The 22,659-nt window shown below is 41.9% G+C and overlaps 1 protein-coding gene across 6 annotated transcripts in view; it reads left to right on the top strand.

The window, feature by feature from the left end:
• Nucleotides 1-566: 566 nt before the first annotated feature.
• Nucleotides 567-22,659, top strand: part of LOC148029834 (dephospho-CoA kinase-like) — a 48,755-nt gene continuing 26,662 nt past the window's right edge. The window contains exons 1-2 of one of the 6 annotated variants that reach the window (XM_087686145.1): nucleotides 567-715; nucleotides 13,030-13,160. In XM_087686145.1, coding sequence (XP_087542271.1) covers nucleotides 13,053-13,160 — 108 coding nt within the window. In that variant the 5' untranslated portion in view covers nucleotides 567-715; nucleotides 13,030-13,052. Of the gene's footprint in view, nucleotides 1,074-1,133; nucleotides 1,328-12,227; nucleotides 12,665-13,029; nucleotides 13,238-13,310; nucleotides 14,253-22,659 lie in introns of those variants that run through there. The other 5 variants (XM_087686143.1, XM_087686144.1, XM_087686146.1 and 2 more) reach the window with 5 other exon arrangements.

Here is a 22,659-nt window from a genome sequence, read left to right as displayed (position 1 = left end):
TTTTGGGTTGTTTAAGTCAAGCTAATGCATTTTTCGCTTATCAAGGGTGTTTGTCAATATCAAACTTGACGTGACCAAGACTTTGGACTTGGTTGAGGAGTTATTCGTGCATTTGACATTCTCGACTGCAAGGGCTCAGAATGGGTCATCAAGTAGGGACACATGATAAGTAGCTCTATTGCCCACAATCCAAGTAGTTGTAGAGTCACAAAGTTGTGTAGGGTAGGCCTCTATGGTTGTATCATCAGTGGGCGAATGTGGATCGAGCTCTCAACCTCTAATATCTCTATGGAGACAAGGTGGACTTGAGGAAAAAAGTTGATTGAAGGTCATGTAGACTAGTTTGACATGCACTCTGGAGTTGAGAATGGAGTAGGTTGTGATGACAAACCAGTGGCAGTGTGATTTTGAGATCTCCATTGTTAGAAGTGGATGCTGTTGGGATATAAATGGGATATAAAGGCCCAGTAACCTCTGTGTATAGTATACGCACATTGTACTTGTTAATGCACCCTTTACGTGCCCTAAGTATAAATACATTTTATTCTTTGTGTACCAACATATTGGTGGTACACTCTTATCGTCTCGTACTTCCACTCTGCTCACACTCTCTCAAATCGTCACACTCACTCATTCACTCCTGCTCGAGTTGCGTCCCTATCGCTTCCAACAACTGATATCAGGGCCAAGACTTTGCACGCTTCCCAAGATTTAGGTGACGATTGCTAGGCTTGTAGTTTTGCTGCAGTTGATTGTTCAACGGGACAACAGGCACAGTCAACAGAGTCGTAGCATGAAACAGGTAGTGCCAGCAGGCACACGATGTAGGTAGTTGCGACGACCTGCAGGGCGCACGCGGGCACGACGGCAGAAGATCACGGGTGCAGGCGAAGCAACCAAGCGTGTTGGTCGTGGGCAAAACGGGCAGTGGCATGTGGAAGGGGCCAGGTAGCAACTGACGCGAGCGGACTGTGACGGCCAATCGTCGAGTCATCGGCAGATAGGCCACACGACCCAGGCCACGCGACCTGCTTGAAGGGTCAACAGATCCCCCCATGCCCCCGCCCCCGCCCGTTAGTTTCTTTGGTTTTAAAAATCAAAATTTTCTCTAATCTTCTCATTACCATTTGCCATTGATGGGAGTTCACACGCCAGAAGCACATATCACAGATTTGTGAGGATTCGAGTTAGAAATTTAGGGCTTTTTCCAGATTTGACATAATTCATGCCTGTCAATGACTTTTGAGTCAGAAATTGCAGACATCGCAAGCGGTGACCGCAATTGAATTGGAGATTTTGCCAATTTTGTTGAACTTTGCATTTTTGGGTAAAATTTCCTGACATTGGATTCTAGAAATTTGGGGCTTTTCATGTATTGGCAAAGCTTTACTCAGCTAGGTCAGATTGACTGACATTCATGTAATTTTGGACTTGAAATTTTGGGGATTTGTGCAGAATTTGGTAAATTTCTGCATCTTTTGCTCGTGCAGTGGTTGGTTAATGTACAAACAGCAGAGATTTACTTCTGGTTGAGAAAGAACAGCAGTGCATTTTGCTTGTTAAGCTTGTGCTTTTGCAGATTAGTGCATTTACTATTGTGTAGTGCATTTACTATTGTGTTCGTGATAAAATGGCTGAAACTTCTTCTAGTTTAGACATCAAGAGTTTGATGGAGATCAAACGGTTTGATGGTCATGTCTTTGACCTTCGGAAAGACCGTATGTAGGGCATTTTGTTCCTAAAGGATTGTGAGGATGATTTGCAGGAAGATAAAACCGCACTAATTTCTGATGCAGATTGGGCCAAAGTGAATAAAAAGGTTGTGGCTTACATAAAGATGGGTGTCACTGATGACATTTTGACAGACATTAAGGGTTTAGACACAGGTTATGCAATATGGGAGAAGCTGAAAACTACTTATGAGATCACCACACCTGTTAATCAGGTGCATTTAATATGCAAGTTGGTGAATATGCGACTGGATGAGTCAAAGCTTACAGTTGAGCAATTGAGTGCATTTACAGGGATTCTAAATCAGCTCAAAGATGCAAACTTGGACTTTGATGATAAGTTGAGGGGGATCTTTTTGATCATGACACTGCCGGACTTATGGGAAACCTTGGTGTTTTCACTCAGCAATAACCCCAATCTCTCATATGATGGGGTGAGGGGTTCTATCTTGCATGAAGAAATTAGACGTATGTCTAGTGGAGAAGGCAGCAACTCAACTTATAATGTAAGAGGCAGGGCTGAAAAGAAAAATGCAACTGCAGGGCAGAGAAATAGGAGCAAGAGCAAAGGAAATGATAAGAGTGACATTACTTGCTATCACTGTGGTGGGAAGGGCCACAAGAAACCTGATTGCAGGTATTATAAGAAGGAACAAGAGAGAAAGAAAAATGTAGGAGATAAAAAGGAGGAAGAAGAAAAGACAGATGCATCGGAGACAACCAAAGGCAAAGTGAAGGACGATGTGGCCTCTAGCGTGGTCATAGAAGAGCTTTCATATACAGAGGCTGATGTATTATGTGCAGTTGATTATGATGCCCTTGTATGTCACATGCAGGATGTGGAGATTACCAAGGTTGATGTGATTGATGCACTCTTGTTAGTCGATGATGGTGTCACTCAGACTTGGATTGTAGACTCTGGTGCCTCTTTCCATGTAACTCCTTGCTTGGAGTGTTTTGCTATGTTCAATGCAGGCAGTTATGGAAAGGTGTACGTTGGAAATAACCATGCTTGCAGCATTGGTGGGATTGGCACCGTACACTTGTCTTTAGACAATGGTCAAGAGCTTGTGTTGAAAGATGTCAAATATGGTCCTGGCAGTAAAAAGAGTTTACTATATGTTGGACAGCTTGACTTGCATGGCTACACCACATTGTTTGGTGGTGGTTTGTGGAAAGTAAAAAAGGGTTCCATGCTGATTGCAAAAGGAACCAAGAAGGGCACATTATATTGTTTACACTGTAAAGCCTTGAATGGCAAGTTTCTTGCAGTTGCTGAAATTTGAAGCCACTTGGAGTTAAAGCATAAGAGATTAGGCCATATGAGCCAAAAAGGACTTGATGTCCTTACCTCTATGAAGAGGGTTGATGGAAAAGGCTCTAAACTTGATTTTTGTAATGACTGTCTGTTTGGAAAGCAAATAATATTCTGGTGTCTCTCGTAAGTCTAATGTCTTGGACTTAGTGCATTCATTCTGATGTATGTAGTATGCTTGTGAAATCATTGGGTGGTGCTGCATATTTTATCTCCTTTATTTTTTGATTGTTCCAAGAAGATTTGGGTGTACTTGCTGAAAAAGAAAAGCGAAGTGTTTGCTGTTTTTAAAACTTTTCAAGCATTTGTGACCACTTAGACAGGTAGAAAGCTGAAATGCTTGAGAATTGATAATGGGGGTGAGTTCACATCGACTGAATTCAAGTCATTTTGTGACTTACATGGTATTAAGAGGGAGCTTACAGCCCCTTACAGCCCTTCTTCAAATGGGTTGGTTGAAAGATATAACAAGACTTTATGTGAAAGTGTGCGGTGCATGCTATCCACTGCTAATCTCCCTCATGCATTTTTGGGAGAGGCACTCAAAACCGCGGTTCACATTTGCAACTGCTCTAGTTGCCAAATGTTCTGCACAAAAGGAAGGATTGACTTCCAAGAGGTCTTCTCAACTGTTGTGAAGATGACCACTTTACGTGTGCTTTTTGCTTATTGCTGTTTTGGATTTAGAGCGGTATCAAATGGATGTAAAAACAGCTTTCTTGCATGGTGACATTGATGAGGAAATCTACATGAAACAACTCGAGGGCTTTGTAGTTCTTGGAAAACAGCACATGGTGTGTAAGCTAAAACGCAGCCTGTATGTACTGAAGCAAGCACCACGGCAGTGGTACAAAAAGTTTGATACTTTTATGCTATCTCATGAGTTTATATGCAGCCATGCAAATCATTGCTTGTACATGAAAAAGGATACAGATGGCAGCCCCATCATACTTGTTTTGTATGTGGATGATATATTACTAGCTGGGAAAAGAAAGACTAGCTTGGATGCTCTCAAAAATCAGCTGAAATGATTTGGGGAATGCAGAGCATATTTTGGGCATGAGGATTCGTAGAGATAGAATGCAAAAATTGTTGTTTTTATCTCAAGAAAAGTAGATTGGAAAGGTACTGAACGAATTTAACATGGCTGAAGCTAAGCCTTTTGGGGTACCCTTACCTCCTTATCTCAAGCTTAGCAAAGCCAACAGCCTGAAAGATGACATGGAAGCAAATGCTATGAAGGGAGTTCCTTATGAATTAGCTTGTGGCTCTCTTATGTATGCTATGGTTGCTACTCGTCCAGACATTGCTCATGCAAATTAAAACACAAGATAACCTTACAGATGTTCTCACTAAAAGTCTAAGCAAAGCTCAACACGAGCATCGCATTCGACTAGTGGGAGTTGGTTAGCTAGAGGTTTATATCGGACCTTTAAGTGGGAGGTTGTTGGGATATAAATGGGATATAAAGGCCCGGTAACCTCCGTGTATAGTACACGCACATTGTACATGTGAACGCACCCTTTATGTGCCCTAAGTATAAATACATTTTATTCTTTGTGTACCAACATATTGTTGGTACACTCTTATCGTCTCATACTTCCACTTTGCTCACACTCTCTCAAGTCGTCACACTCACTCGTTCACTCTTGCTCGCGTTGCGTCCCTATTGCTTCCAACAGATGCAACAATGGAAAGCATAAAAGAATGCTGAAATGAACTCGTGAACACAACATAGAAGAGAAAGGAAAGAGAAAACACAAGAACATTGCAAAGGAGAACTTAAAGATGCTTGTTTGTTTGAGTTTACTCCTTGTGGCATTTGTGTGTGCGGCCTCTTGGGCTCTTGAAGGCTGGGCAATAGGATTTTCATCCTCTATCCATCTTATCTTGGTTGATTCTTTCCGGTTTTTGCAAATTTTGTGATCCATTATTCTCAACATTGCCAGTAAACTTTGTATAATGCAATTTGTGTTGTGCTTTGGCTGTACTCTCTCTCTCCTCTTCTTTTCTTTATTTTCTCTTCCTATCCTCTCCAAATGGTTCCCCCCTATTGTTCTATTGATGACAAAATTCATGCCCTTGATTGCCTAACATGGAGTGCTGTTATGAAAGCATGGTTTGTGTAGAAGCGGTTATGGAATGTTGTTTTTGGAGCTATTAAGCCTCCTAGGTACCCCACTCTTCTTCTAGCTGATTTCGATGAGGCAACCATGAGGAAGTTGTGCTCACATGTGATTTTGACGATGCTTGTACATATTTTACTATTCTTCACTATATCTCTAAAGAGGTTCTTTTGACGGTTACCTCTTGTAGGATTGCTGCAGCGATATGGGTGAAGCTTCAGATATTATACGAGACCCCCTTGACTATGTGTGTAGTAACCCTCTATGGACAACTTCAACAGATGAAGTTCGAATCGAAGGATACTATTCGATCATTTTTGCGTCGTGTTACACAAGGACAGGATTAGCTTTGTCACATGCAGTCTGCCCTTCCAAAGGCTCATCTTGTGGAGATTGTGCTGTATAAGCTTCCTTTGGAGTTTGATGGGCGATACGAGTGAGCTTTACATATATCTCCTCAATGTTGCTTGAGCATGAGGTGTCTTTGTGGTTACAAGGGAGGCTTCTATCTTAGTATGGTGGCTCCAATGAGGCATTTACAACTTCAGAGAGGGGTGATAGGAAGAAGAAGTCGAAGGCCTAATCTTATCAATGTGGTAAGAAGGGACATTTGTGAAAGGATTGCAAAGAGTTAGCACCTCTAGGGAAGGAGAAGGAGAAGAAGAAGAAGAATCAGGATACGGAATCCTTTGCGGAGTCATCCACCTCCTTTGACTCTTACTCATATCCTCCAGCCATGGCCACTTCCAAGGTGCGGAAGGGGTCATCTTCTTTAGATCATAGGAAGGGCTTGGAAAGTGTAAGTGATGCAATCATCTCTCATGACTCTCCAGTGCTAGAGAGGGAGAGTGAGAGGATGGTGAGGTGGGGTAGGTGAGCCTCATCTATACAGGCATACAAGTGCACATGTTCCAAAGAGAGACTTCCTTGACTAATTGACCAAAGTTTGGCAAGTTTTGAAATCTTGGAGTTGGGTTTGATTTCCAAGTTCATGAGGGGCTATTACTTGAAAGAGAGCGGGTGTGGCTCCTAGTTTGAGCTCACATGAGGGGACACTCTGGCGGTCTTGGCCAAAGGTAGAAAATCAATGTTTGTGTATGCTTAAAAGCATTTTTGATAGGGTGATCATGTATGCTACTGTGAGGCATTGTTGACAGACACAGAGAGTTGTTATGGTTCTTCTCTATTTTTCAGGAGATGCTATGATCGGCATCGACAGTTAGGTTCTCTTTGCGGCACCTTGGTGGTGGCTTGATTACCCATCGCCTTGGTATCCATGGTCCTATTCTGGTAGTCTTTGTTGTATGGATTATGTTGACTCAATTTCTTTGTATCATTGTATTGTATCAGATCACCCATGATTTGAGAGAGGGTGTTAGCTCTTGAGTGAGTTTGGAATGTGCCTTTGTGGGATAGACATTACTATGTTATTTAGGCATATTTTATTTGTCATTATGGTGATCATTTGAGGATATATTGCTGACTAACTAGCATTAAACGTTGGCTGACTTGATCATTTTATTTGCATTATTTTGTCCTATATATTCGGGCTCTCCTCCATAGTTCATTCATTCATCACTTGTAGATTATTGTGCAAATCCTATTGGAGAGAGGGAGTTGGTGCCAATGCCTGCACAACCAGTGACTCACTATTGTACATGATTGTCTTGTGCTTGGTATACAAATTTCATTTCTTGAGCATGAAATAAATTGCTGAACACAACACAGAAGAGAAAGGAAAGAGAAAACACAAGAACATTGCAAATGAGAACTCAGAGATGTGCTCGCAAACCCTACCTCCATTGTGGGTTTTTATTGTGTGATCGTGGGGCAGGGGCCTATGGGCATGTTCTTTCTAGCTTGTGCGCCTTTAGCCTTTGAATGAGACTCATTATGAAAGTGGACAACCTTTTGATAGTGTTTGCAATGTGTCTTTGTCTTGGGCACATTCTATCATCCCGGTTTGAGTAAAGACCCGGTGTTTCCTTATGACTCACTATGGGTATTTGAATTTGAGTTTTGACCATTCTTGCCTTTGCCTTTCTTTCCCTTCTGATAAGTGGAAACAAGTCTCTCCTCTTGGGTGAGAGAGAGTGTGTGTTTTTTGAAAGAGATCAAACAGTCAAGTATAACATAGTAGCTAACATTCAAACTCATAACATGTAGGCATGGTAGTCTATGAGATGACCTAGTTAACAAAGTTAAAATTTTTATGTGGAAGCTTGTTCACTAACAATGTGACCTAGTCATTAAGAGACTTAGCAAGCCCTATAGTGACAAACTTAGCAAGAGTAATTGCCAATATTCTACTAACTTGACCTTAAGATAATCGTGTTTAGTAATTTTGAACTCTTGGAGCTCATAGTCGAAGCATTGGCACTGCTTAGATGCAAGGTCAAAGTGCTGTAATTATGAGTGGAATTCTCCTATAGTTGAAGCATTTTAGGCTTTCCAAGAGTAGACAAAGTTTGGAGGAGCTTTGGTTGGGGTTCCAACCCCTACACCATGTCCCACAAGTTTTGTGAATCAAGGACATGCCTCATCAATTTGGACCAAGTAGTGTAGTTAGACCCGTTGAAACGAGTCTATGAGTGAATGCATTCTTGGCAAATACGGAGTGAGAACTTTGAAGTGTCCTATAAGAGAGTAAGGAGTGTGAGATGGGTAGGTAGAGATAGGCATGGGTTTTCCTTAAGGTGCCGAAGGAGAAGGCATTGGAACTTGATATCCTTGCTCAATTGTTGGCTGAGGCGCTAGAATATAACCAGAAGGTCCACTAGGTATAGCCATGCTGGCAAATTGTGTATTTCTTTAACTTGTTTTGCTCAAATCTGTAGTACATTGAGATGTAGACTGATCTCTCTACAAATTTGGAGTCCTCAGACCCTAGCAAATGACCAATAGCATTAGGATTGAAACCTCCCCCCTTAACTTTGCATAATTCTGGCACAAATTGTGTGATAGGTGCAAACAAAAATCATCCAATAAGTATGCGCGAAAGATGTAATTTGTCTCCAATGGTGAGGAAAATCAGCATGAATATGCCCAAAAAGAAAATCTTCGATGCCCAACAAGCAAAGAAGAAGATTTGAGGAAAAAGCCCCAAGTTTTGGCAGCCAAAAGGTGAAGAAGCGCGAAGACAATGTGAGGAGGGGCCATTTGGATACTGAGAAAATGAAATTGGGCAAAAGCCCTAATTATTTGAGCTAATTGAAGATGAAATTGCAGAAATTATGGGGACCTTTTATGCGAATGTCGGCCAATTGCACACCAGATGTTGAATCAAGCCTTGAATGAGATGGATTCGAGCAAGATCTGCAATGCCCCTAAGTTTTGCCAACAAATTGCAAAGAAATTGAAAGAATTTTTGTAGAAACTTTAGCGGTATGATGCTCAATATTGCCCTTAATGCTAGTTGGACCTAAATTTAGATGAATCTGGCCAAAACCATCAAAAGCCCCAAATTTGCCAAGGAATTGGAACCAAATTTGGTGGGCACATGCAATTTAGTGAAAGAATTTCTAGTAATTAATGCAAAACCCCAAGCTTTTCTTCAAATTGGAGCCAAATGGGTGGTTTTGATGAGAACTCCCAATTTGCACTAAATTTGTGCTCAAGGGTGGACGTGAGACCAGGGGCTTTTTGAGTTTAAGAAGTCAAAGGTGTGAAGAAAATTGCTAGGGTTTGCACTGAGGAAACACAAAGTGTACGACCATGACAGAAACACGAAGAGACATACACAGACATAGAAAGAAAAACTCAAACCGTGAATGCAAAACTCAAAACTCAAACCCTAAACACCAAAACTCAAAACTCAAACACATAAACTTAAACACAAACAGAAGAAGGGAAATAAGAACACAACTCTAAAGTGAATGGATACTGCAAATGAATATAAGAGTGTACAGATACTCAAGGGCAAAGTAGTGTGTTGGAGAGTGACGTCCACCGAGACGAATCCCAAGTCTGTGATCACTAGTCGGAGTGTGTAGTCTACAAAATGATGATGCCAGAAGGGCCTGGAGCACCAAACATAAGTAGGAGAAGTTGTGGAGATGGAAGGAGGCCCCCAGATGAGTGTAAACGCAAACTGTGGATGTTGCCTGGATGAGGAGCACTAGCACATGTCGCCTAGAGAAGAGACTCCAAACGCAAGCAACTGGATTTGATGAAGATGCTAGTGATGGCTAGAAGATGCCAAACGTAGCTTAGAGGAGGGGGCCAAACAGTGGTGGGCGACAATCTGGAGGAAGGCGCCAGGGCACTGTAAGGGCTGATGGAGAGGTGGCAGTAATTTCGAAGGCTAGACAGCCACGTAGAGGCAGACTGATGGCTGAAATTTGCACTGAAGGGTGTGAAACCTGCACAGATGGCAATAAGGCTGAATGGGGGCAGCCTGTCTATTTCTAGATGTTAAAGGGTGCCCCAAAGAATTAGGGTTTTTGGGGGACCACTGAAACTCTCTCGAACCGCTCCCCTTTTTAGGGTTTTTCATTAATTAAGTGTGTTTTGGGGCTGTTTAAGAATGCTAATCAGCTGAAAAGCGTGTTTTAGCTCAACAAAAGGTAGGTCGCTAGGTTTGTGAAGGACCAAGGTGGCAAGACGTCGCTTGACATGGTAGGTCAAGGTGGTCAAGGATGCCATGGCAGCCGTGTAGACAATGCAACAAACGTGAGGGTGGAGACCAAGGCAGCTAGCTAGATGAAATGGTGATCAAACAAGTGGATAGCTCAAGTGTGCAAGGTGGTGACGCAAGTCCAAAAGAGCACAGCTGGTTGAGGCGGCAGCAATGTGGCAATTCGGGATGTGACAGCTCGAGAGGAGATCAACAACCAGTTGGTGATGTGGCAACATTTGTAAAGCACCATCTCCCTTATTGAGTGATGAGGTGGCATAGAGGAAACGTGGCAACCAATTGGTGATGCGGTGACATTTGGAAAGCCGTGTCTCGCTTTTTGAGTGATGATATGGCATAGAGGAAATGCAGCAACTGGTCAGGCAGCTAAGAGGATGGTTCTAGGATAGGCATGACAGTTTCGGTGTCAACCTAGATGTTGGATGGTTGTCAACAGTAGAGATGATGGCACTCTTGAAAGCCGCTGTTCGAGGATGGGCGTTAGCCAACTGACTGCTGCTGATGGAGTTTTCAGCCATTTATGTGCAGCCTAACAGCAAGCAACCTGGCGCCCAAGCAGCAGGCAACAGCCCCCACAGGGTAAAGGACAGCAAGTGACCTGAAAGCAAGCAAGTGCAGATTTCAGCCTCTGTTGACAAGCAACGGCAGATGGGCTGATTCTCAGCTCCAAAACTGACAAATTTCTCTCCTCTACTAGTCTTTTCTCTCCTTTAACAAATTCTCAGTGATTCACAGCAGAATTGAAGAGGACAGCAGAGCATTTACTGTCACAAACAATAATTTCTGCAGAATTTAGGGTTTCTTAGCCATCTCAAGAGAAGCGCTCCCATAAATTGGAAGCCATGTTATCAAAATAGCCACAGAATTGAAGAAATTACAACAGATCTAAAGGGGATTGCACATTCACATTGAGATTGGCCTGCATGTCCACTCTTTTTAGGGAATTTCCAGCTTTCAATTACTAACTTTAGAATCTCATTGCTTGTTGTCAACATTGGGTAATATTATATTCATTTGAATTTATAATTTCAGCATGCTTTTTCTTTCTCTTTCCTTCAAACAGCGAGAGAAAAGTTATTGCTTCTATCTTATATGACTTCAATAAGTGGCCAGCCAGTTAGTGTCTCAATGGTCAGGCACTAGTCTCTCTCAAGGGTTTATATTCTCTCTCTCTATTTATTTCAGGCGTATTATCTTGCTGAATTCCTTCAATGGCCAACGATAATAATGATTTATTGAGCATGCTTTGGCATGGATGACAAACATGATGGCACCAATTATCTTGTGTGGGCTTACATGATGTGACATGTACTTGTTGGAAAGAATCTATGGAATACTATAATTATCTTCCTTTAACAATAGAGATACAAGCTGGTCAAAGGTATAGGTAGCTTGGTTTCCCATAGTTACTAACCTTAAGGGAGTTGCAAAACCTTGATAAGATTCAAGTAGACCATTAAGAGGAATAGGAACAAGCTAATTAGTTCGCCCATACCATAGAGTTGGTCATTTAAGATAGATACTTTCCCTACTCATCTAGGACACATGTCACTAGGGTTAGGGTTCCTCATAACGACGAAGCCATTTTAGGGCTAGGTTTATCTATAAAGAGGCATTTTTTTGACTCCGAGCACATTAAGTGTGGCATTATTCATTGTGGTCTTTAAAGCATTGTACTTTCATTCATTTATTAGTATATTGGCTTTCATTTGTGATTGAGTAACATTTTGCGTCAATTCTCTATTTTTTTTGCAATGTTTAAATTCTCTCTCTCTCTTTCTCTCGTCTCGGCCCCTGTAGGAGGCACATGTCGAGGATACAAGGGATACAGTGCTGCCATCGGAGGGCCCTGCACTGTCGGTTCAGCCTCTCGATGTTAGATAGACCCACGCAGGACATTTTAGGATGACCAACCTCCATGAGCAGTTCCACACCATACTTGGAACACATATGAATTGTACCTAGCCTATATACCATTTTGTACCTACTCAATTAGTTTGTCATAGCATTAGATGGTAGCTTTACTAGGACCTGGAAAGTTTCCCAGACATTGTTGGCCTTTCGTAGACGCTAATATAACTTTCTTTCTTTCTTTCTCTCTCTCTCTCTCTCTCTCTCTCTCCCTCCCCCCGCGCCCCCCCCCTCCCCCCCCCCCCCCCTCTTTGTCACACACACACATAGACACACACATCTATTGCCCACTACTACACACTTGGGTCAATAGAGACTCTGGCACCTCCTGGCATTTGGATTCACGCATTATAGTGCACTTGTGACATGGCAGGATTTTCTTTGACAAAACAAACACTTTTTGGCAATAGAAAGAGTCAGAACCTTGTTAGAAATGTTCTTAGACTGTTGGGTACATGATTGACCAAAGTTTTGGACATTTATGATGGCCCTAGATGGTCATTTTAATGGTCAAAAAGTGGGTTTTAATGTTTTGGTCAACTTTATAATCATTTTTAAAGTTTGCGCTACATTTTGTAATTTATTTGAAGATTTTTGGGCTATTTAAAGCCACTCTTGGTTTTCAATTTGTCAATCATATTGGGCATTGTGGTGATCATCCTGGTGGTGTTCAGCTGTCACATCTTCTTCTTCTTCTTCTTCTTCTTCTTCTTGTGCTGAATTGTGAGGAGCAGCAAGTAAGTCTACCTGCAAACTGCAGTGGGTGCGAGCTTAAGGCGAGCAGGAGTGTTTGTTTCTTGATTGAAGTGAAGATTGGTCGAGGCGGATTGAGACAAAGTGAAGAGCTATCCTAGATAGGACAGTTAGGCGACTTCATGGAATCAAAGTGCTAGACAGAGCTCGGGCTTGTGGAGCTGATAATTGCCCATATCTCTATTTTACTGCTGTAATAAATATTTGAGGATCTCTTCCACCTTTCTTGGGTTCTTTTTTCTTCTCGAGTCGTGCATTAGGATTGTGAGTCTCACATATCTAATTTGGGATCACAAATATCCAGATTTTTAGCCTTAGACTTTAAAAAAAAATTTCGAGTTACTCACAGGAGACTTTGTGTTTTCCACTTTTCATCATACAGTGCTGGAATTGTATTTTAAGTTGGTCTGGTTGACTGAGGTATCTACTGATAAAATTCTCTTTGCTTGAAAAAAAAGTGTGCTGGATTATAATTAGTATTGTGTTCTCACAAGATCATTTGTAAAGCGATTGAGATTGTTGGACCTCTAAACAACTGGTTTTCATATATTTGATCAGCATTCTAGTATTGGTTGAAGAATATGCGGATTGTGGGGTTGACTGGAGGAATTGCATCTGGGAAAAGTACAGTTTCGACAGAATTTCAAGAATTGGGTGTACCTGTCATTGATGCAGATAAAGTTGCTCGTGTAAGTGACTTCACAGTCTGGTTTCTAAAATTACTGGAAAGATGGATCGTGTCATCGTTGCAATCTGCCGCTTACTGGTCTGATGTTTTTTCCCTCTTCCTGTTTACAACCACCACTTGTTTGTAGTTTTAGAGTGGTCAGCTGGGGAGATGGTCTACTCCTTGTGTTCATATACATTTGTTATTTGTACCCTGTTTTCAAGCTTCATGATCTCATTTGCTGATGGGACTTTACGAGGATTTTCTTCTCTTGCTGAAAAATCAAAATATGTGCATAGTGAGTGATAATAAGTGGCTATTTTAAGCGAACAAATTCTGCTGTAAATGAAAGGGGATCTGCAGGAAAAGTCTTTCATAATATCCATCATTAATCAAGAGCAGTAAAGCTAGGTGGAAGTACACTAAAAAAAAAAGGACTTGAAGCTTGTTACCACCAGTTGGCAGGGATAATGAACAGAGAGCATCTAATGGCTTCAGTGCAGTTTTTTGAGCTGTTTTAAAAGGTCGTCAAGACATTCCCATCTGGAAATTTATGCATTTACGCAGTATTAAAGTCTCACAAGCTATGTAGGTGCTAGAATGTAAAGTTGGGGAGCTGATCAGGTCAAGCAGAACTGGTATCTTAAATTACAATTTTTGGTTTGTCACATGACATTGCTGCTTTGTCATTTTCGATGTCAGCACCTGCCAATTTGCAACTTCAGAGAAGTGGTGTTGCAATCTCTTATTTGTAGTGCAAGTAAAGGATGCGCTTTAGTGTATATTATGTCTTGAGTAGTATGGTTTGCTGTATGTATGAGATGTCATACTAAGAAGTTTTTGTGGGGTTGATGTTGGTGACTGATGTAATCTTATGTTAGGAGTCAGGATAGTGTGTGATGTGTCTCTAGTGAATTAGATTGGTATGAAGGAACATGTGCCATGTTGTGGGTTATTAATAGTTGGAACTAATGGTAGGTGTGCCATTAGTCAGCTCGTGTGTGAGCTACAATATGATGTGTTCTTGAAGGTTTACCATACCAGCAAACAAAGATGATCACGAGTATGGCAAACCACTATGCTTGTGGATACACGGAATGCGATTGCACTTAAGGTGACTGTCAATTGAAGAGATACATTTATTTGTCTATGGTGGGTGTGAAGATATGTGTGACGAGTCATAAAATACCTACGTTCTTCTTGAAATGTGAGCTAACTCTTAATTAACTTATGTAAGTGGGTTAAAAGTTCCTAGCAACCTTAGTTTTAGATCCTACCCAATAATACTCATGTTCAAAGTAAGCAATGAGTGCTTGATTACAACTAGAAACTTTTTACTCATTCTTTTACTCCCTGAAATACTTTCATGGCTTGAGTGCTGTCAATTGTGTTGTTTCCTGAATGCTCAAAAGACCATAGGAGCCAATAGTTCTCTCTTGCCTATGAGGGAGTGACCCTTCCCAACTTAGTGCCTTGTTCTTGTGTCTCTACTGCCCCAATCTTTTCCTTTTAGTTTGTATCTATGATCAAATATGAAGTATTTGTCTTGCTATGGTTCAATGTATAACTTTCTTGCAAGTCTTATCAATCAAAGCAAAAATGACATGTGCATGGCCTTATAAGATCCCTGACAGCCCTACATTGGTATAGGCGATAACATATGCTACAAAGAATGAAGTTCCTTTAAACAGGTATTGATGATGATGATGAACCCAAGGATAAGAATGGCAAAATGCCCCAGGAATGTTCATACACAGCAAAAAACTGTCTCACAAAATCACTGAGCATAGAGAGCAGCAACCTGTCCAGCATGAAGGCACTCAAAGACCTTTTGGTAGAATCCATACACTTGTATGAAAGATCCTGACAGCAAGGCTGGGCTGGGCAACAGTTCCGTGCTGTTATGAGAGTAGTATCAAGTGGGATTTATGATATAGTGCAACATGAAGAACAGGAAAAAAAGAAGGTAGAAGCAGCAGTATAGAGTTTCCTGATAATACTGATGGTAGCAGATGATCTTGTCTAGGCAAGGAGAAGCCCTCACTGGCTTTGCCTGTTCAGTTGAAGGCTAGGAAGGCTGAAAAAGGTGACATCCCTGCTGGAAAATGGATTGTGGCTGCCTTGTATTTGTTTTTGCTGCAAGGTGAGGAATAGGAAAACAAGAAGGTAGAAGCAGCGGTAGAGTTAACTGATGATACTGATGGTAGCAGATGATCTTGTCTAGGCAAGGAGAAGTCCTCAACGACTTTTCCCTGATAAGTTGAACGTTAGGAAGTTTGAAAACATTGATGTCCCTCCTGCGAAATGTGTTACACTTATCACATTCCTCTAAGTTCTGGTGTGAATGCTCCCTTAGGGTTTCTTTTCTCATGTGAACACCAATCAGTGGGTGTGGTACTTAGTATGTTCATATTATTCTCACATAGTGGATGTGACATTCCAGCACTCTTCTCTCTTGCTGTTCACTTGTACACTATGAGTGAGTGTGTGTGTACGTGTTGCTGAATCCTAACCTAACAGAATGGATTGTGGCTGCCTTGTATTTGTAACATCTTTTGAGAAAGGTTCTAGAACTTTTGTTTTCCTTTTTGTTTACATTTCAGTCTTTGAGTTAGAGTTTAAGTTTTGGGGTGTCTTTCAGCTTTGATGCTAATGTCTTCAACTTGATGTTAAGGTTTTTGGCTTTTCACAACTGTTTTTTAACGCATCAGCATTTTTGAAAAGGCATGCTCGGATGAGGCTGGAGGTTTCAGCTGTGTGCATCAACTTCTTTCGACACTTTGTTTCATTTTGGACATTGTACTCTTATCTCTATGCTGTGTCCAAACTGTTGCTATGAGAAAATATGTGAAGCTTCCTTTACCCACATTTTTGGCGCAGTTCTGGTCTAGTGGGACCATCCTCACATTGTGCATACCGCATATTGTGGGTTTTGGCTCTTCAAAGATTTCAGATACAGCCTCTTTGTCTTGGTCACACCCCACGTTTTGGTCCTGCATCGTGTGTGCTCTTATTCTTGGTATAGGGACTATGTTCATGCGTTGCATACAACATGTGGACATATATGATTGCCAAAATGATTTCATCATAATCAAAACTAAGATTCTAATAAGAAATGCCTTGCAACATCGACAAATCAACACCATATTTGCAATCCATGTTAATGAGAAATTCTTGATTAGAAATTTTGCCTAATCATCCAATATAAAAATATAGGCATTCACAATACCTCAAAACACCACACAACTTATAGTGGTTAAGAACTTAAGAATGAACCTAATCTTTTAAATCATCACTCTCCCCTCAAACTAAAACTATAATTCACATATGAATCGGGTATCATTAACCAAACCACAAACCCAATACCTTAGCTGCAACTTAGGAAAATAAATCAACCACTAGTCAAGATCAAACTCCAACTACACTTTTGGACGAAGGGATCATCTTTTGTGGGGGAGATTCGCCCCATGTATGCCACTTTCTCAATGGGAGATTGATTTGCTTTTCAAGAGCTATTGCATGAGACAAAAAGGTAGAGACTACAGGGTCATAGAAGCACTCAAGTTATGGTAGAGAAAGTGATAAAGGGAGTCCTTCTCGAGTGGAGAACAATTATAGCCAATTCTCAAACCTATATAAGTTTCTTTCCTAGAGGGGACATCTTTCTTGAGTTCATTGTGACCAAGATAAGGTCCTCACTTTCATGGTGGAGGGTGATGGCCGGGTTCAAAGAGAGGACTTGGATTAGGTAGAGTTCATAGGCTGCTCTAAACAAAGGATCAAAGTTGTGGCACACTTTGATGATACGGTACTTTGAATTGGATTCAATTGCGTGATTAATGGATGAAGACACCGGGCCTATCAGAGAAGGTCCCTATAGAGATTGGGATCCAAGAGAGTGGGTTTGGAGAGGCTCATTCCTTGACACGCCCTGTGATTCAACCTTCTTTAGCTACACCATTAAGGTGGGGAGGAGGATACAAATGAGTAGGATTAGAGTAGAGTTAACCATTCACTTTTGGGGGAGGTTGAACAACTTCAAGCATCGGAGAATTTGTCTTCCTATGAGTAGTAGTTTATAGGAGTTTTGACAATTGGTACATTGCTTAGTTATGGTAGAGCTGTAGTGGCATGTGCGAGATGTTGAAAGTTAGAGGAGACTCAGAGGCATTGCCTATGAGATTGTCCTAGAGATGAGGTGTTGAGGAGAGCCCTTAGGATGTTTAGGATTCATAGGGGAGCCACTCTTATCTTGGCATCTTGACCTTGAGGGTGTTTCCATTGTATAGACTTTTTCTAGGATTTCGATAGAGGTAATACATACTCTTTGCAAGAAATTAGAGATGTTTTAGGATTAGAAGTAGGGATGCTTTCATGTAGAGATGCGATTCTAGCACGTTCTTTCAAGTAGCCCCTTGTACGGTGTGGAACTAGATCCTTTTAGAAGTGCAAAACAAGTACTGGAATAAAGAATGATGCAAGTTCAATTAAAAAGATGATGCACTAGATGTAAATAGGAATGAGAATCCATTATGATAATCAAGAGTACAATGGTTGAGCACTAGATCACACACTCCACAAGCTCCCTCTCTCCCAACCAAACATCCTTAAAAATCACTTGAATGAATGACTATGGCCACATTGCCTTCTTTTATGGAGATAAAGAAAGGAGTTGTCCTACTACAAAATAGGTTGGCCAATAATCAAATAAACAATAAAGAGATGGCCCATAAATTAGGTTATGGGCATCCATGAACATGTGGTATGACTAATTCTAACACCTTCTCTTAGAGCACAAGTGAACTAGCAAAGAACAAGAATACCTAGGATGTGTGAAGATATGCTATGGTTTGTGTTGAGAAAACATAGAACATATGAACATGACTGAAACACACTAACTCAGACAAACACAAGATAGACACAGGAAAGTCTAATGAAACCGAATGAATAGTGAAAGTAAATGAGTGATACAATGCTCAAAGGAGGGCTGTCCAACTGCCTATTGCTCTAGTGGGAGTAGGCTGAGAGGTGTCGGAATGTGATGTCTACTGGAGACAGATACCAAGTGCTGCAACCCTCAGTTGGAGCTGAGAGAAGTGGGTAGGCATAATAAATGCAGCTTATAGGAGTGTGTTGGAGCAGCATGATCTCCAGGAGCTGTACATCAGCAGGGTGGCTAATCAAACTGAAAACTGAACTGCCCACGAAGGCTATGCTAAACTTAAAAAGGTGCATTAACGTTGTTACCTTCATTACCTCATTTTAAACAGCCCCAAAACTCAAAATGGTACAAAGTTTCTATGTCCCATTAGAAAGTCCACAAACTTTGGTTGGTTCCGCATCTATAAATAGATGGGCTGCATAGTCATTTGTTATGCTGATTAGTCTACTTTCATCCATCAGCTGGCGCCTACATCCGAGTGCTGTCCATAACCCTACTGAAAGAACTCTCAGTTTGTGGAGTGATGTCCAGCCATCTCCTACCGAGGCACCTTGTTGACAATTATTGCCCACCTTCTTGACTGTGTTTTGGAGCTGCTGATCACCATTTACATCTGCGTTTCACCGTGCAGCTGCTGCCCAGCCTGTCTGGAGTAGACAAGTGCCTATCCATGACAGCAAACTGCTGTGTTTTCAGCCTGCAGCTTGCGCCCAGTATCTGTACACCTTCCAGGAGCTGTTTCATAGTCAGCCAGGCCACTACTACTTGCATATTCGGAGTTGCTGCCCTGCATTCTGACAGCTCAGCAGGCCGCACCACTGCCGCCTTCAGTGATCAGCCTGGCCTGGACAGATTTTCCACTCTGATCTGCGCTTACAACTGCTGATCACATTAAGAGACTGCCTGGTATGTTTTGGGAGCCATTCCAGGTACGACACAATCACGAAGCGGTCAAAGAATCCTCTTCTAGCTCATCTCCTTCCCGGTCCATGCAAGACACGAAGGTTTTATTTCTGCTCCCTCTACAATTGTCCTTCATCATTCAGCATTTACCTTTGATACCCTATTGCCTGGAGGATTGTGTTTCCCTCCCTTCACTATGCAGACTCCCTATAGATACTATTGCCTGATCAGCTAGGACAACGCAGTCATCGTTGAGCTTTTGCTCCATTGTATCAGCTTGATTTATTCATCATGATTCAGTGTTCATCATTCATCATCTTCTTCTATTGAGTTTTCTTCTTTCAGTGTTTGCCATACACTGTGTGTTTTTCCCCGCAGACCCTACTCTCTCTCTCTCTCTCTCTCTCTCTCTCTCTCTCTTTTTGATATGGTATGAGTGCATACTGTCCTATTACTTTTCTCGACATGGTATGAGAGCGGTGGTGCTTAGAGAGCTAAAAGATCCTTTGCATCGGAGAATGGAAACATGGGTTGAGGTTCGGCATCACCTCTAGATTTCCCTATTTCTCTTGCATCATTAGGAGATACCCCTATCTTTTTCTTCCTCCCACCCTTCCTTCACATGTTTGCCACATTAGTGCTATGGCCTCTCCACAGATAGATAGAGTGACTACTAGGTGCACCTCTTGCAGCAAGAACGGTCAAACCACCGAAGCTTGTCAACATTGATCTTTGCTCCCTACCCCACCGGAGTATGTGCATCTTCCCCCCTTCACTCCACGTACCACCTCACCCTTTGGGTCACAAAGATCATTTTGTATTGGCTATCAGTTTTTTATGTTGAAGACAATAAGATGCACACGATGTGCACTAAGTCTTTGCGAGCAGAAGAAGGTTCTAAGACCCCACAAGGCGATAAGTCCTCTTGGAGACCATTGCAATGCGCTACAAAGGTTCCCCCCACCCATTTTTGGGTGCAATGGCTTTCATGGCCTACGGTTTTGCTGTTTGCTCCATCAAGAGATAGTTGCTTCTGGGTATTTTCTCCTCGTGAGTTTTCTCCTTCGAGAGATGGTGACTGTTTGACTCCTACTCCTTCGGCTCCCTAGTCTGCTCAACTGGGAGAGACTGAGGTTGTTGCACACATATGGTTTCCAAGGAGCTATCTATTTCCTTACCGTCCTTTCATGGTTGCACAAACATTGACTATGATGTGGGCATTGAGGAGTTTTTGTGTGATACTCCTCTCTCCACTTACTCTTCTATCAAGGTTCGAGGGGCCACCTCTAGGAGTTGTCTATCTTTTGTACCATTGGAGCCCTAGATATCTTCTTCGGCACCATTGGTGGCATTCCCTTTGTCATCCAACACTTTGGAGGCCGTGATCTATGAGTTTCTTAATTGCCTTTCTCTCACTGACAGGGATTCAGAGGGGGACTCATCTTTCTTCTCCTTTAGAGGGGGATCCCATCTTTAGCTTGAGGGGTTCCTACTCATGCTGTGGTTCTTCACATACCCTTTACCTTCTTGGGGTGGTTGATATCTCCGTGCTATCTCTCTTGCGGATTCCCATTGACACCTAGGGTCTATAGGTTCTTCCTAGGTGGAGTTCCCATTGATTCCCATTGATACCTAGTATCTACGGGTTCTTTATACTCCAGGGTGTTGGATGTTTCAGCCATGACTTGGTGGCTAGGCCTTTGTATTCTTTCCAGTATGGAGTCACAGAGCTTGTGGCTTCTCTCCCAAGGTTGAGTTTTGGGTTCTATTAGCTCATCATGTCTATTGTTTTTCACAATAGGTTACCTTACAGGTGGAATATGGGGATTAAAGGATGGATCTTCTCTCTTTCTCTCTCTCTCTCTCACACACACACACACACCCACCCCCCTCTTGTGGCTTCTTTTTGAGCTTGAGAGGGGGTGTTGAGAAACCCATTCATTAATTGCGTTTCTCTTCATTAATTCATTCCGATTTTTCACTTATAGCCCTAAGAAGGGCTAGGCGCCCACATTTTGGGGTGCCACACGAGATTTCTTGTGCCTATAAATAGGGCATTGACTCCCTCCATTTACACACAATGTGAGACATTCTCTGCCACACTTTTAGTCATTGTCTCTCCATCAAATCGACTCTTCCCTCTCCATCTGTTTGGTTCCTGATGGATGCTCTTGTGGGAGTGGTTCAAGTGTTGCAATCTAGAGCTGTTTGGCTGTTGCCCACGGTTCTTGGAGCTGTCACCACCATTAGTTGGCTATCACTCTGTCTGCCAGATTGATTGGGACTGCTCCATTTGCATTTTTCGTCTTTTGGTGCAACCTACTTTTTTGTTTGCTGTTTGAACAGGCCACCCCACTCTTGGAGCTGCCATTTTCCACACCATCTGCGTTTTTCTGCTCAGCCCTTTTTGGGATCCATCTCAACTCCAATAGGCAGTTTGCTGCCCCTCCATACTGCGTTTTGCGGCTGAGTGGCCCTCTATTGCTGTGTTTTGTCTTGAGGCAGGCCATATCACTGATTTGGAGCTCAATGGTTGTTGTTGATCATCTTTCTCCTCTTTGATGGCATTCGAGGACTGCATTCTGCTCCTTCTATAGCTGTCCTTCATCATTTAGCATTTACCTTTGAAACCCTATTGCTTAGAGAACAATGTTTTGTTGCCTTCTTTGTGTAGATTCCCCATAGATATTGCTACCCGATCAACGAGGACAGTGCAGTCATCTTCAAGCTTTTGCTCCATTGTATCAACTTGATGTATACAACATGATTCAATGTTCATCATTCATCATCATCATCTTCTTCTTCTCTTAGTGTTTGCCGCACACTTTGTGTTTCTCCCCTCAAATCCTACTGTTTCTTTGATATGGTACCAGTGTATATTGTCCCATTGCTTTTCTTGATAGTATGTTAACCCTAAAGGAGATGTTATAAGAAAGAGTCAAGTAAATCTTTTTCACATCACAGATTTTTCAGTCAATTTGCTTTTTGGTGCTTTATCGTCACAACCACAAAATCTAACTTCACACTTTCAATTTTTACGAATTCCACTTTTTAACAAAATCTTTCCAGTGCATACACGTGACTTCCATCTACAATTCACATTCGAATCTCACCCATTCTTCCATTACACCTGCATTAATGCATCCACCCTTAGCACCATTTCAACACATCAAGGGTATTGAGCTAAAAAATGCATTATAGACTGATCAGCTCTTTATTACAGCCCCGATACTCAAATGACCAAACTTCATTGAAAAAGAAATGTGTTACTAGAGAGATTGTGTGTCCCATAAGAGAAAACCTAATTTGGGAGGATCTACTCATCTATAAATAGGCAAGCTGGCCATCACTCAGTGCGTCATTGTTTTGTAGATTGTTGGCGCTTGTCCTCCGCTATCTATACCACTTTCTGGCGGATATCTCAATCCAAGTGGAGCTTGCCAGCTGATGGTTGCATATCAGTAAACACAGGTCTGCAGGGTAGAAAACAGCTATTAGCTGATACATAAGGGTTGGCGGCATGGGTTTTCAGCCTGATGTCAATGCACTGAAGGATAGGATCAATTGTGTTGGTTGTCATGCTTAAGTCTCTATACTCTGCTCGCATCTCTTCCTCTCTTTGTTTGAACTCTTATCTTTTTGCTTGAATTGCTAAACTCTTAGTGTTAGGCTGCTC

Source organism: Lygodium microphyllum, chromosome 10 (assembly GCF_053477565.2).
Source record: "Lygodium microphyllum isolate KBCC chromosome 10, Lygodium_microphyllum_v1.1.10, whole genome shotgun sequence".
NCBI classification, from domain to species: Eukaryota; Viridiplantae; Streptophyta; class Polypodiopsida; order Schizaeales; family Lygodiaceae; genus Lygodium; species Lygodium microphyllum.
The sequence above is the reverse complement of the archived record's forward strand: the minus strand, read 5'-3'. Positions and strand labels throughout refer to the sequence as shown.